This window comes from Chiloscyllium punctatum, chromosome 5 (genome assembly GCF_047496795.1).
Source record: "Chiloscyllium punctatum isolate Juve2018m chromosome 5, sChiPun1.3, whole genome shotgun sequence".
In the NCBI taxonomy this organism is placed as follows: domain Eukaryota; kingdom Metazoa; phylum Chordata; class Chondrichthyes; order Orectolobiformes; family Hemiscylliidae; genus Chiloscyllium; species Chiloscyllium punctatum.
Genome location: NC_092743.1, coordinates 85994799 through 86010014, shown reverse-complemented (window position 1 = coordinate 86010014; position 15216 = coordinate 85994799). Strand labels below are relative to the sequence as shown.

The 15216-nt window shown below is 41.2% G+C and overlaps 1 protein-coding gene across 1 annotated transcript in view; it reads left to right on the top strand.

The window, feature by feature from the left end:
- Positions 1-15216, top strand: part of dok6 (docking protein 6) — a 442724-nt gene that overhangs the window by 310794 nt on the left and 116714 nt on the right. Inside the window, exon 4 of the mRNA XM_072570675.1 lies at positions 6498-6617. Coding sequence (XP_072426776.1) covers positions 6498-6617 — 120 coding nt within the window. The remainder of the gene's footprint in view (positions 1-6497; positions 6618-15216) is intronic.

The following is a 15216-nucleotide window of genomic DNA, read 5'->3' as shown; positions in this document are numbered from 1 at the left end:
TTCATTGAAGGCAGTTCAGTGAATGTTCACAAAGATGACCCCTGATATGGAGGGATTGTCTTAAGAACAAAGATTGAACAGGTTGGAACTCACCGCAGTGTGCAAGAGCAAGAGGTGATCTCATTGAAACATACAGTCCTTAAGGGACTTGATAGGGTAAATGCTGAGATGATGTTTCCCTTCATGGGAAAGTCTAGGACCAGAACACACAGTTCTCAGAATAAAGTTGTGTGAGTTTAAGCTGAGAAATGAGGAGGAATTTCTTCTCAGAGCTTTGAAGGGTCTTTTGATTTTTTTTTTGCCACAGAGAGCTGTGGAGGTAGATTCCTTCTGTATATTTAAGTTCTTGATCAGCTGGAGTTATGGGGAAATACAGAAAAGTGAATAAGTGGAATGTCAGATCAATTATGATCTTATTGAATGGCAGAGCAGCCTTGAGGGGATGAACAGCTACTGTTCCTATATCTTAAAATGTTTATACTGCTTTATATATGCATTATAGGTTCACAAAAGTTAGGCAGTGAGTTCATTGCTGCAGGCTTCCTTGCCTCTGAAATTCTGTTGTGGCCACCATACATACGGCCAGACCAGTTCAGTTCCAGGTCAATGGAAACCCCAACAATGTTGATAATGAGGGAGTCAGAGATGGTATTGACATTGAATATCAAGGTGCAGTGGTTAGACTCACTGTTATTGAAGGTGGTCATTGTCCAGCCCATATACATATTATTTGTCAGTTATCAGCCCGAGCCTGGATATTGTCCGGGTCTTGTTGTATTTGGACATGGATTGCTTCTGAATCTGAGGAGTCATGAATGGTGCTGAACGTTGTGCAATTGTCAGTAAACATCTCAAACATCTGACCTTTTGATGTAGGGCAGGCTATTGATAGAACAGCTGAGGATGATCTTGCCAGGGACACTAGCAGCTGGAACTCCTGCAGTGGTATCCTGAAGCTGAGATTACTGACCTCCAACAATCCGATCCATTTTCCTATTTTGCTAACTATAATTTCAACCAGCAGAGAATTTTACCTCAATTATCATTGGCTCTTTACAGTCCCATTCTTGTCTGTCGCTGTCACCTCACCCCAGGAGTTCAATGTTTGTATCCATATTATTGTTAAGCAAATGCCAATTCATAGCACTGTTCATGACATTTCCTTCACTTTACCAATGATCAAGAGTAGACTGTTGGAAAAATCATTTTCTAGATTAGATTTGCCTCACTTCTTATGTCCAGGATGCACACAAACAATTTTCCACACCATCAGGGTAATGCAGTGTTGTAGGTTAGTTAGGGATGTTGCTTGTTCTGGAGCACAATTCATCAGTAATGCCACTGGAATGATGACAGTGTCCATAATCTTTGCGGTATCCAATACATTCAGCTACTTATTTACATCACCATCAGTCAGCTGAAGTCTATCATGTCTGATACTGGAGTCTCCAGAGAGGCCAAGATGGATTACCCATGTGATAATTCTGTCTGAAGGTTATTGCAAATGCTTTAGCCTTATCTTTAGTACTGACTTACTGGGATTCCCCCATCATTGTTGATGCAAATGTTTTTGGAACCTCCATTTCCAGTGATTTATTTAATTGCCCCCATGCATTTATTTCAATGCAAGAGGCCTAACGGGGAAGGCAGAGGGACATGGGACTGGGATATCATAGCAATTACAGAAATGTGGCTCAGGGATGGGCAGGACTGGCAGCTTAATGTTCCAGTATACAAATGCTACAGGAAGGATAGAAAGGGAGGCAAGAGAGCAGGAGGAGTGGTGTTTTTGATGAGGGATAGCATTACAGCTGTGCTGAGGGAGGATATTCTCAGAAATACATCCAGGGAAGTTATTTGGGTGGAATTGAGAAATAAGAAAGGGATGATCACCTTATTGGGATTGTAGTATAGACCCCTTACTAGTCAGTGGGGAATTGAAAAACAAATTTGTAAGGATATCTCAGTTATCTGTAAGAATAATAAGGTAGTTTTGGTAGGGGATTTTAATTTTCCAAACATTGACTGGGGCTGCCATAGTGTCAAGGGTTTAGGTGGAGAGGAATTTGTTGAGTGTGTACAAGAAAAATTTCTGATTCAGTATGTGGATGTACCTACTAGAGAAGGTGCAAAACTTGACCTACTCTTGAGAAATGAGGCAGGGCAGGTGACTGAGGTGTCAGTGGGGGAGCACTTTGGAGCCAGTGACCATAATTTTATTAATTTTCAAATAAGATGGAAAAGGATAGACCAGATCTAAAGGTTGAAGTTCTAAATTGGAGGAAGGCCAATTCTGACGGTATTAGGCAAAGCTTTAAAAAGCTGATTGGGCACAGTTGTTCACAGGTAAAGGGACGGCTGGAAAATGAGAAGCCTTCAGAAATGAGATAACGAGAGTCCAGAGAAAGTATATTCCTGTCAAGGTGAAAGGGAAGGCTGGTAGGTATAGGGAATGCTGGATAACTAGAGAAATTGACGGTTTGGTTAAGAAAAAGAAGGAAGCATATGTCAGGTACAGACAGGATAGATCAAGTGAATCCTTAGAAGGCAGTAGGTGTATACTTAAAAGAGAAATCAGGAGGGCAAAAAGGGGACATCAGATAGCTTTGGCAAATAGAATTAAGGAGAATCCAAAGGAGTTTTACAAATACATTAAGGACAAAAGGGTAACTAGGGAGAGAATATGGTCCCCCAAAGATTAGCAAGGCGGCCTTTGTATGGAGTTGCAGGAGATAGGGCAGATACTAAACGAGTATTTTGCATCAGTATTTACTATGGAAGATATAGAATGTAGGGAAATAGATGGTGACATCTTAAAAATTGTCTGTATTACAGAGGAAGAAGTGCTGGATGTCTTGAAACACATAAAAGTGGATAAATCCCAGGACCTGATCAGTTGTACCCTAGAACTCTGTGGGAAGCTAGAGAAGTGATTGCTGGGCCTCCTGCTGAGATATTTGTATCATCGATAGTCACGGGTGAGGTGCTGGAAGACTGGAGGTTGGCAAACGTGGTGCCACTGTTTAAGAAGGGCGGTAAAGACAAGCCAGGGAACTATAGACCGGTGAGCCTGACTTCGACGGTGGGCAGGTTGTTGCAGACAATCCTGAGTGACAGGATGTACATGTATTTGGAAAGGTAAGGACTGGTTAGGGATAGTTAACATGGTTTTATGTGTGGGAAATGATGTCTCACAAACTTGATTGAGATTTTTAAGAAGTAACAAAGAGGATTGATGAAGGCAGAGCAGTAGATGTGATCTGTATGGACTTCAGTAAGGCGTTTGACAAGGTTCCCCATGGTAGACTGTTGAGCAAGGTTAGATCTCACAGAATACAGGGAGAACTAGCCATTTGGATATAGAACTGGCTCGAAAGTAGAAGACAGAGGGTGGAGGATTGTTTTTCAGACTGGAGGCCTGTGACCAGTGGAGTGCCACAAGGATCAGTGCTGGGTCCACTACTTTTCGTCATTTATATAAATGATTTGGATGTGAGCATAAGGGGTACAGTTTGTAAGTTTGCTGATGACACCAAAATTGGAGGTGTAGTGGACAGCGAAGAAGGTTGCCTCAGATTACAACAGGATCTTGATCAGATGGACCAATGGGCCGAGAAGTGGCAGATGGAGTTTAATTTAGATAAATGCAAGATGCTCCATTTTGGGAAAGCAAATCTTAGGAGGACTTATACACTTAATGGTAAGGTCCTAGGGAATGTTGCTGAACAGAGACCTTGGAGTGCAGGTTCATAGCTCCTTGAAGGTAACGTTGCAGTTAGTTGGATACTGAAGAAGGTGTTTGGTATGCTTTCCTTTATTAGTCAGAGTATTGAGTACAGGAGTTGGGAGGTCATGTTGCGGCTGTACAGGACATTGGTTAGACCACTGTTGGAATATTGTGTGCAATTCTGGTCTCTTTCCTATTGGAAAGCTGTTGTGAAACTTGAAAGGTTCCGAAAAGATTTACAAGGATGTTACCCGGGCTGAAGGATTTGAGTTAGAGCGAGAGGTTGAATATGCTAGGGCTGTTTTCCCTGGAGCATCGGAGGCGGAGGGGTGAACTTATCGAGGTTTATAAAATTATGAGGGGCATGGATAGGATAAATAGACAAAAACTTTTCCCTGGTGTTGGGGAGACCAGAACTAGAGGGCATAGGTTTAGGGTGAGGGGAAAGATATTAAAGAGTCCTAAGGGGCAACTTTTTCATGCAGAGGGTGGTATGTGTATGGAATGAGCTGCCAGAGGATGTGGTGGAGGCTGGTACAATTGCAACATTTGAGAGGCATTTGGATGGGTCTATGAACAGGAAGGACTTGGAGGGATATAAGACTGGAGGTTGGCAAACGTGGTGCCACTGTTTAAGAAAGGTGGTAATGAAAAGCCAGGGAACTATAGATCAATGAGCCTGATGTTGCTGGTGGGCAAGTTGTTGGAGGGAATCCTGAGGGACAGGATGTACACGTATTTGGAAAGGTAAGGACTGGTTAGGGATAGTTAACATGGTTTTATGCATGGGAAATGATGTCTCACAAACTTGATTGAGATTTTTGAAGAAGTAACAAAGAGGATTGATGAAGGCAGAACAGTGCTGGCAGATGAATTAAAATTAGTGGGTGTATTATCCATGGTAAAACCTCTGTCACTAGTGCATACTTCCCAACCAATTTAACACTGTACTCTCATGCTGTTATTTATTGTGATGTGATATGACATATCTGCGGTTTTTAAAAAATGAAATCTCGTAACATTGTACAGAATTCTAAAGTTCATAAATATCCCTGTTTATATAAAATGATCATCTTTTATTTTTAAGAGTCAGTCTAACTTAATTGTTTCAACTGGAATCACAATCTGCCTGTGACAGTGTTATCAGTTTGCTAAGGGTGAACTTTTTGTGGCGATTTTACAATTTAAATGGCTCCCTGCTGGCATTTCAGCGGTCAGTTTGAGGAGTATGGATTATCAATGGCTGTAGACCGCATTTGCCTCCCCTCAATTACCCACCCCACTAATGCCCAAAATGGAACTGAGGACTATTTATGTCTCTGCAAAATGCTTGGGTATGACAGTCTCAGATATCATCTTCAGGAAATTCACCGTAACCACTTCAGTCTGAAAATCTATTGCTTAGAAACCCTGATTGTCTGGAAATTTGATGAGCAGACCGAAGCAACTCTGTTTGTTATGGTTTGTTAGTTTGGGAGTAGAAGTGGGAAAGGCACAGTATTTAGTTAAGTATAGCACTGTGTTGTGCGTCAAGTAATTATATATATCCACAGTATTTTCCAGTTCACATACTTCTGTGTGGGCATTTTGACCCACTTCTATAACCCAGAAATTTTGGAATCCAAAAAATTATTTGCTCCCAAGCAGTCCAGATTGGAAAGGTTACAATATAGGAATGAGGCAAAATTCAATGAATGAGGAACCCACAAAGTTCAGGGAGATTTAAGGTCTTGGGAAAGAGGTGTTACCACTGTACATGGGATAGCGTAAACTGAACTATACATTCCCCTTCATGGTCCTGTATTTAATCAGTTGTGTTTAAAAAGAATGGCCTTTCAATTCCTGGCTCTCTCATACCAACCACGGGTGGGCAATGTCAGATATTCGATTTGTTTTTTTCACCACTAATGCTCACTGCTAGCAGAGAGTACCATCTACAAGATGTACAACACCAGTCTTAGACAGGACCTTTCAAACGCTTGACCTTTTCCAACTCGGTACATGGAAATGCCACTATCTGCAAGTTACCCTCCAAGCCACTGACCACTCTGACTTGGAAATATATAACTGTTTCTTCACTGTCACTGCATCAGAATGTTGGAATTTCCTTTCCCTTCCAAACATAACTGTGAGTGTACCTACAGCACATAGTTGACAGTGGTTCAAGAAGGCAGCTCACCACTACCTTCTCATCGGTAATTAGAACTGAGCATTAAACACTGCCCCAGCAAAGCTCACATCCCATAAATTGATTTATTTTTACAAATATGGCAGGTGTCTGCTATTTTAGGGGGAAACATGTTAGCGATGTGAATAGAAACGTAGTGGACTGACTGCCCGTTATGTTTAAATGCCTCTTCTCCATCTGAAAACCCATCTGGCACAATAGGCCATAAATTCCAGGCCATTAGATTAACTAACACAAAATTCCTGTCCTTATAAACCATTTTCTTGCTGTTAGCAACAAATGAAATATATGTGTGACTCATGTCCAAAAATAATAATAATGCCACAATTAAGGAATTTATCAGTTTGTCTATATTGATCTAATATCCATTTTGATTAACAATTTTGGCTGATATCTGTTTCAAGTAAAAGGTTAACAGAACTTATATAAATGAATCCAAGGATGTGTGAACTAAAATCTGAATACCTCAAGTTGTAGATGTCTTTTATTGCTTTGCCTTGGTTTTGATATTTATATTTGCAGTCTGACCAGCACTGGCAGGGTATGATGATCTGATGTGTTCCATGTATTCTTATCCTACAGAACTGGAAGCAGAGGAATGGTGTAAGCTGCTTTCTGTTGAATGCTTGGGATCTAGACTCAATGACATCAGCTTTGGGGAGCCAGACCTGCTTGCAGCTGGAGTTCAAAGAGAACAAAACGGTAGGCCTGAATATTCTGTAATGTATGAATAGGGATATTCAGCACTTTGGCAAAATAGCTCCATTACCAGAGCCAAAGTGATACATGTGAGTCGTGTTTGTAGATCTTTTATACCTTCATTATGTGATACCACCTCTACTAACATCACTCAGTGATTTGAGATTGATTTCATCTTCTAAGGGCTGACATAGAACATTGAACATTACAGCGCAGTACAGTCCCTTCCCTCTATGGTTTTGCAGGGCAGCACAACAGTCTGAAGCCTTTCTAACCTACACTATATTCCATTCTTGTCCATATGCCTATCCAATAACAATTTGAATGCCCATAAAGTTGGCAAGTCTACAACTGTTGCAGGCAGTGCATTCCATACCCTTACTACTCTCAGTAAAGAAACTACCTCTGACATCTGTCCTATATCTATCACTCCTCAATTTGACACTATGCTCCCTTGAACTAGCCATCACCATCCTTGGAAAAAGGCTCTCACTGTCCAACTGATCTACCCTCTGATTATCTTCTGTCTCAATTAAGTCACCTCTCAACCTTCTCTTCAACAAAAGCAGTCTCAGTTCCCTCAGCCTTTGCTCATAAGACCTTTCTTCCAAACCAGGCAAGATCCTAGTAAATCTCCTCTGAACCCTTTCCAAAGCTTCCACATCCTTCCAAAAATGCAGTGACCAGAACTGCACGCAATTCTCCAAGTGTGGTCGCATTAGAATTTTGTACAGCTGCAGCATAACCTCATGGTTCCAAAGCTCGATCCCATTCCTAATAAAAGGTAACACAATGTATGTCGTCTTAATAGCTCTATCAACCTCGGTGGCAACTTTGAGGGATCTATGTACATGGACACAGATCTCACTGCTCATCTACATTACCAAGAATCTTACCATTAGTCCATACACTACATTCCTGTTACTCCTTCCAAAGTGAATCACCTCTCACTTTTCTGCATTAAATTCCATTTGTCACCTCTCAGCCCAGCTCTGTAGCTTATCTATGTCCCTCTGTAACCTGCAACATCCTTCTGCACTATCCACAACTGTACCGACCGTAATGTCATCTGCAAAAATACTAACCCATCCTTCTATGCCCTCATCTAGGTTGTTTATAAAAATGACAAACAGCAGGGGACCTAAAACAGATCTTTGCAATACACCACTACTAACTGAACTCCAGGATGAACATTTCCCATCAACCAGTACTCTCTGTCTTCTTTCAGTTAGCCAATTTCTGATCCAAACTGCTAAATCACCCTCAATCCCGTGCTTCCGTATTTTGTGCAATAACCTACTGTGGGGAACCTTATCAAATGCCTTACTGAAATCCATATACACCACATCAATGGCTTTACCCTGATCCACCTGTTTTTGGTCACCTTCTCAAAGAACTCAATAAGGTTTGTGAGGCATGACCTACCCTTCACAAAACCGTGTTGACTATCCCTAATCAACTTATTCTTTTCTAGATGTTATAAGAGATAGGATTTATAATCCTTTTCCAACACGTTACCCACAACCAAAGTATGGCTCACTGGTCTATAGTTACCAGGGTTGTCTCTACTCCTCTTAGAGTCATAGAGATGTACATCATGGAAACAGACCCTTCGGTCCAACTCGTCCATGCCGACCCGATATCCCAACCCAATCTAGTCCCACCTGGCAGTACCTGATCCATATCTCTCCAAACCCTTCCTATTCATATACCCATCTAAATGCTTAAATGTTGCAATTGTACCAGCCTCCACCACTTCTGGCAGCTCATTGCATACACATATGAAAAGGTTGCCCTGTAGGTCTCTTTTATATCTTTCCCCTCTCACCCTAAACCTATGCCCTCTAGTTTTGGAGTACCTGACCCCCAGGGAAAAGACTTTGCCTATTTACCCTATCCATGTCCCTCATAATTTTTTAAACCTCTATAAGGTCACCCCTCGGCCTCCGACGCTTCAGGGAAAAAGCTCAAATCCTCCAAACCTGGCAACATCCTTGTAAATCTTTTCTGAACCCTTTCAAGTTTCACAACATCTTTCCGATAGGAAGGAGACCAGAATTGCATGCAATATTCCAACAGTGGCCTAACCAATGTCCTGAACAGTTGCAACATGACATCCCAACTTCTGTACTCAATACCCTGACCAATTAAAGAAAGCATACTAAACACCTTCTTCACTATTCTTTCTACCTGCGACTCCACTTTCAAGGAGTTATGAGCCTGCGCTCCAAGGTCTCTTTGTTCAGCATTAAGTGTATAAGTCTGGAGCTATTTGGAAGCCTATAGAAAACTCCCAACAGGGTGACCTCTCCTTTCCTGTTTCTAATCTTAGCTTGTACTACCTCAATTGACGAGTCCTCAAATGTCCTTTCTGCAGCCATAATACTGTCCTTGACTAACAATGCCACACCCTCACCTCTTTTACCATCATCTCTATTCTTACTGAAACATCTAAATCCCGAAACCTGCAACAACCATTCCTGTCCCTGCTCTATCCATATCTCTGAAATGACCACAACATCAAAATCCCAGAAACTAGCCCATGCTACAAGTTCACCCACTTATTCCTTATTCCCACCTATATAGAGTCATAAAGATGTACAGCACAGAAATAGATCTTTCGGTCCAACCCGTCCATGCTGACCAGATATCCCAACCCAATCTAATCCCACCTGCAAGCACGTGGCCCTTCCATACCCTTCCTATTCCTATATCCATTCAGGTGCCTTTTAAATGTTGCAATAAACTAGCCTCTATCACTTCCTCTGGCAGCTCATGCACCACCCTCTGTATGAAGAAGTTATCCCTTAGGTCTGTTTTATATTTTTTTCCCTCTCACCTTAAACCTATGCCCTCGAGTTCTGTGCTTTAGTCTGTAGTGCATTTCTTCTTGTTTTTTTCTGTCTCGTTTTTCTCTCCATTGCACTTTATAATATTCTTATTCAGAAGGTGAGATTCAATTCCCTGTCAGCATCCCAGATGATGTGATCAGTCATTTTCCAAGGTCAGCGCATAGAACTAATCTGCTACTTTCAACCTGCTTGGAAACACTGCCCTTTTTCCCTCAGATTTGATTCACATACAACTGTCATTCTTATTATGTAGGATTAGCAGGATATAGAGCAGTGAATTAAGATGTCTCATGGCTTAGTGGTAACATCTCTGCAGTGCTCTATGGGAAGACTACTGCTGCCACCAACATGCTCTTCTCTGGCTAGATCCAAGGTTGTCATTGACTTACAAGTGTAGAGAAATAACTACAGTTGGAACTTAACAATGATCTGGAGATACCGGTGTTGGACTGGGGTGTACAGAGTTAAAAATCACACAACACTAGGTTATAGTCCAACAAGTTTAAGTGGAAGCACTAGCTTTCGGAGCGCTGCTCCTTCATCCACAATTACCTATTGAAGGAGGAGCGCTCCGAAAACTAGTGCTTACAATTAAACCTGTTGGACTGTAACCTGGTGTTGTAGAATTTAACAAGAATGGGTTCTTATCTGTAGTTTATTGCATGATAACAATCAGGTTCATGTTATATTAGTTTGTTAGACATTGTTACTATGTCCACAAGAAGACCTGTGGATATGGATCTGCACTTGATGCAAGCTTAAGGTATGTTGCCTTGTCTGTATCCAAGCCAGTCTGATATCAGTCTGAGTGGAGCCTAATAGTACTCAGAATCATTATCTTATATAACAGCTCCCACGAGCTTTTTTGCCTTTGTTAACTTTCATCTATTTAGTTAGATAATGTCTACTGGCTCCCCTTTGTCTGATTTGCTTGTTACCTCCTCAAAACATTCACATAGATTTGTCAGGCATGACCTCTCCTGATCTTTTGGAAATTTCTTCTCCTGGGTCCATTAGATTTTTTCTCTGTTGTACCTTGTGATATTAAGCAGGGATGCCCATCGCTGATTGCTATGTGGTATTTGTGGGTAGGAGCATGCTTCCTCCATTTCTCTTTCTTTTGATTGGCTCTAAGGGCTGAATTAATTTACATTGGTGGAGAGGAAACCGCTATTGAGTATTATTATAAGGCTTTTGACCTAATAGGCATTTTGTTCGAATATAGTAATTAGACACCTGATTTCATTAGTTTGTTCAGTGTAGTTACTGAGACTGAGGAAATGTGTGGATGTAGGTCTGTGCTCAATTAGATCCTAAGTTGTGTTCTCTTATGTGCACCCAAGCCAATGTGCTATCATCAGATTGGGTGGAGTTCACTGCAGTTGCCAGCATTAACCCTTTACATTATACAACTACCTTTGGACCAGATGCTTTACGTTTGAGCCTTATGTCAAGACTCGATGGCTATGTAAAGTACATCCATAATCTGGCTACACTGGTTTGCTGTCAGCCTTGAAGTCCTTCCAGTATGCCTAATGGTGACTGATAAGAGTTGGCAGAGTTTCCTGGTTAGTCGTCCTGCTGAAAGCAATGATAAACCACTGCAGTACTTTGCCCATAAGCACTCATGTCTTTTTAGTCCTTCAAGCTTCCCTCCATTTCTCATCTGAGTCCACCTTTGTAGCCATCTGTTTATTTCACCTTTATTGGCTTATCTAGTTTCCCCAGTCACTGCCTGAGGTAATGTGTTCCACATTCCACAGTTCGGGTATAAAATGCTTTTGAATTTCTTGTTCAGTACTTTATATTGATACTATCTAGTTTAGCTCTTGTTTAGAAAAGGCTGTATATTCTCTTTAGTCATTCTAGCAACATTTTTCAGCATTTTAGAGACCCAAATTGGGTCACCCCTTGGCTCTTTCTTCAAGTGAAAAGTGACCCATCAAGTCTGTCTTTCCCTGATTTGTAATTGTACATATTCTTTGGTATTGCTTTTTATAAATCTTATCCAAAACCTCTCCAGTGTCTCTAAATTGTTTTGTAACAATGTACCAGCTAGCACTGTTCTTAGTATTCAAAATAAAGTCTAACCAACGCTCAATGCAGGCTTAGCATAACTTCCTACTTTTAATTCTGTTTATCTAGAAATAAAACCCAATGCTCTAATTGTTTAATTTATGCCCTGAGAGCCTCTAGTGTTTGATGATTTTGTGCTTTGAGATCCCTTTGTTCCTGTTTCCCACCAAGACTTGCTCTTTCCATGTAGCAAACAACCTTCCTATTCCTCCTATCCAAATGCATTGCCTCACATTTATCTGTGTGAATTCCATTTGTTCATTCTTGCAATTTTGTTCATTTTCTTCTCTGATGTGTCGCAGTCCTTAGTCTTGACTATCCTCTCCCACTGGCCTCCAAACCCCAAATTCACTGTCAACCATGTATTAAGAAAATGCATTTTCAATTCCAAAATCCAAATTTGTTAGTGTGTATGGTGATTGGCAGTGGTCCCAGCACTGGTTTGGAACCCCATTCCCCTGGAGGAGTTTGAAGATATAATCTAGAATTAGTAACACAGTCAGTGTTATTACTTGCTTAAACATATTAACCTGCCCAAGATATGGCGCTTGTCCTTTTGACAACTCATTTGTTGGAATTTTGTATCACATTAGTTCCTAAAATTCTGTATAATTAAAATGCACATAAGATGCCCACACAGTCCAGAGCTAAGTGGTTTGAAATGGGAGAGTGTTAGGACAGAAGATATGAATGACTAACATCTGTTGGCTCTGACATCCATAAAGTGTTTCGAGAGGTTGGTCATGGCTCATATTAACTCCAGCTTCCCAGGTTGCCTTGATCCCTTGCACTTGCCTACTGGAGCAACAGGTCTCTGGCAGACCCTTCTCCTTGGCCCTACATCTATCCATGGAACATCTGAATAACAAGGTTAAGTACCCTGGAACATCTGGATGACAAGGATACCTACAGCTCCACCGTAATTCCAAACAAACTCATCTCCACCATAACTAGATCCTCGACTTCCTGACCAACCGGTCACAGTCAGTAAGGATAGGCAATAACAACTCCTCTATAGTATTCCTCAACACTGATGCCCCACAGTCTGTGAACTTAGTCCCCTACCAAATTCTTTATGTACATGTGACTGTGTCCAAATTCCACAGCATTTCCATTTACAAATTTGCTGACGACAACACAGTTTAGGTCTGATCTCAAACAATAACAAAACAGAGTAGAAGAAAGGAATTGAGTGCTTAATGGCATAGTGTAAAGATAACACTCTCTCCATCAACATCAGCAAAATGAAGGAGCTGGAAATTGACTTTGGGATGTGGAGTGCAGGGCACACCCCTGCCTGTATCAGTGGGGTTGAGTTCAAGATGGTTGAAAGTGTCAAATTTCTGAGAGCAACGAGCACCAACAATCTGTCATGGTTCATCCACTTCAACATGACAATCAAGCAATATTTCTATTTACTGAGGAGGCTAAAGAAATTCAGCGTGTCCTCAAAGACACATACAAATTTTTATAGATGCACCATGTGGTTTGGCAACTGCTTTTCCCAAGGCCAAAAGAAACTAGGGAGCCATAAACTCAGCCCAGCCTATCATGCAAATCAGCCGCCCATTAACTGACTTCATCTATACTACCCACTGCATTGGGAAAGCAACCAGCATGGTCAAAGATCCCTCCCACCCCAATTATTCTCTTTTCTACCCTCTACCATCAGACAGAAGATATAAAAATTTGTAAAAATGTATGAACAGATTCATGACAGCTTCTTCTCCGCTATTGAATGGACCTCTTTAATGTTAATATTGATTTCTCTCTGCACCTTCTCAGCAGCTGTACCACAGTATCCTGCACTCTGTTCTGTTAGCTTGATGCACTTGCATGGTATGATCTGCCTGTGAAGCATGTAAAACAAGGAAAACTTTTCATTGTACCTTGGTACACGTAACAGTAATGAATCAAATCAATAAATGCCTTGGTATATGTCAGACAAGCTGACTAATAAGATAGTGAAAGGAGCTAATGTGAAAATAATCTAAGGGAGAATTTGACAGATGGTCGGAGTGGGGTTTTAAAAGTGGGGTTGATTTTAAGCTTCTTTCATCCACAGAATTTTATCCCGTGAAGGTAAGATTTGGCTCTTACAACATGGGATTTGGCTTACCCTAGTGCTGAGAGAAGAAAGCTATTTTCCTGTGCCTTCATGACCAATGTCATTTTCATGTGGTCTTCTCATGATGGGGAAATCCTCTTGTGTGAAGCACTTTCTGATGTTAGAATCACCAGAATAAATTGACCATCTACATGAAACAAATGTTACATCGGTGATCATCTTAAATCTGTGCCCTCTAGTTGTTCCAATCCTGCTGCAAACTCTCCAAGTTTTGAATTTACAGAATCAAAAAAGAAATGAGACATCTAGGAGTGTGCAAAACTAGGAATAGAATCGAGCTTAGAACATGATGTATGTGGCACAGTTGCTAACAGTGTAGCTGTCTTATATAGTTGGATTGTAATTTTTTTTGTGCAGTGTTGTAAAACAAGTTGCTTCATAGAGGATGCCCATTATATGTCCTGATAGTACTCATTTCCATTGACTTCTTTGACATGAATATCAGGTAGGATATTTGGCAGGTAACTTATTCAATCTTACACTAAGTGCCTGTCCTGTGACCTATTTCACTGACTATGATGTCCGACCATTCTAAATTATAATTATTACCTGGCATATTTCAGGAACGTTCTCACAGAAGATTCTGTCTAATATCAGCAATGCAGAGCACTATGACAGAGCTTCAACATGGTATTATAATTGAAAACCACATGAGCAGTTACTGAAGAGCTGTCTTATCTTTGTGAAGCTGTACTGATAGACTATTGTTATGGTAAGGTGAAAAGATCAGTTAACTCCCTTCTTCCTACTATTAATTTGATTTAAACAAAGAAGGCTGCACGGTGGTTAACACTGCTGCCTCACAGCATCAGGGTGCTGGGTTTAATTCCAGCCTTGGGTGACTCGATGGAGTTTGCACTTCCTCCTTGTGTCCCCATGGGTTTCTGCTAGATGTAGCATTTTCCTCCCACAGTCCAAAGGTGGATTGGTCATGCTCAATTGCCCCATTGTGTCCAGGGATGTATAGGTTATGTCATTAGGCCATGATAAATGTGGGATTGCTCAAATAATGTAGGATGCTGGATCCGCTTAGGAAGCTCTTCAGAAGATCATTGTGGATTTGGGCCGAATAACCTCTTTCTGCATGGTATGGATTCTATGATTCTAAGAACGTGTTCACTAATGCAAGATAATCAGAGGGTTAGATAGGGTCGACAGTGAGACCCTTTTTCTTCGATGGTGATGGCTAGCATGCGGGCTTTAAATTAAGGGGTGATAGATATGTGGAGAGATGTCAGAGGTAAGTTCATTACTCAGAGTAGTAGGGGTGTGGAATACCCTGCCTGCAATAGTAGTAGACTTGTCAACTTTAAGGGCATTTAAATGGTCATTGGATAAACATATGGATGAAAATGGAATCATGTAGGATAGATGGGCTTCAGATTGTTGCCTGTGGAACCATCGAGGGCAGAAGGGCCTGTACTGTGCTGTTTTGTTCTATGTTGTATAATACTGTGAATATTTTCCTCCCTTCCTCCCCCTCCCCCTCCCCCACACCCTCTCCCTCTTTCTTTCTCTCTCTCTCGTTCTTTCTCTCTCTCTCTCT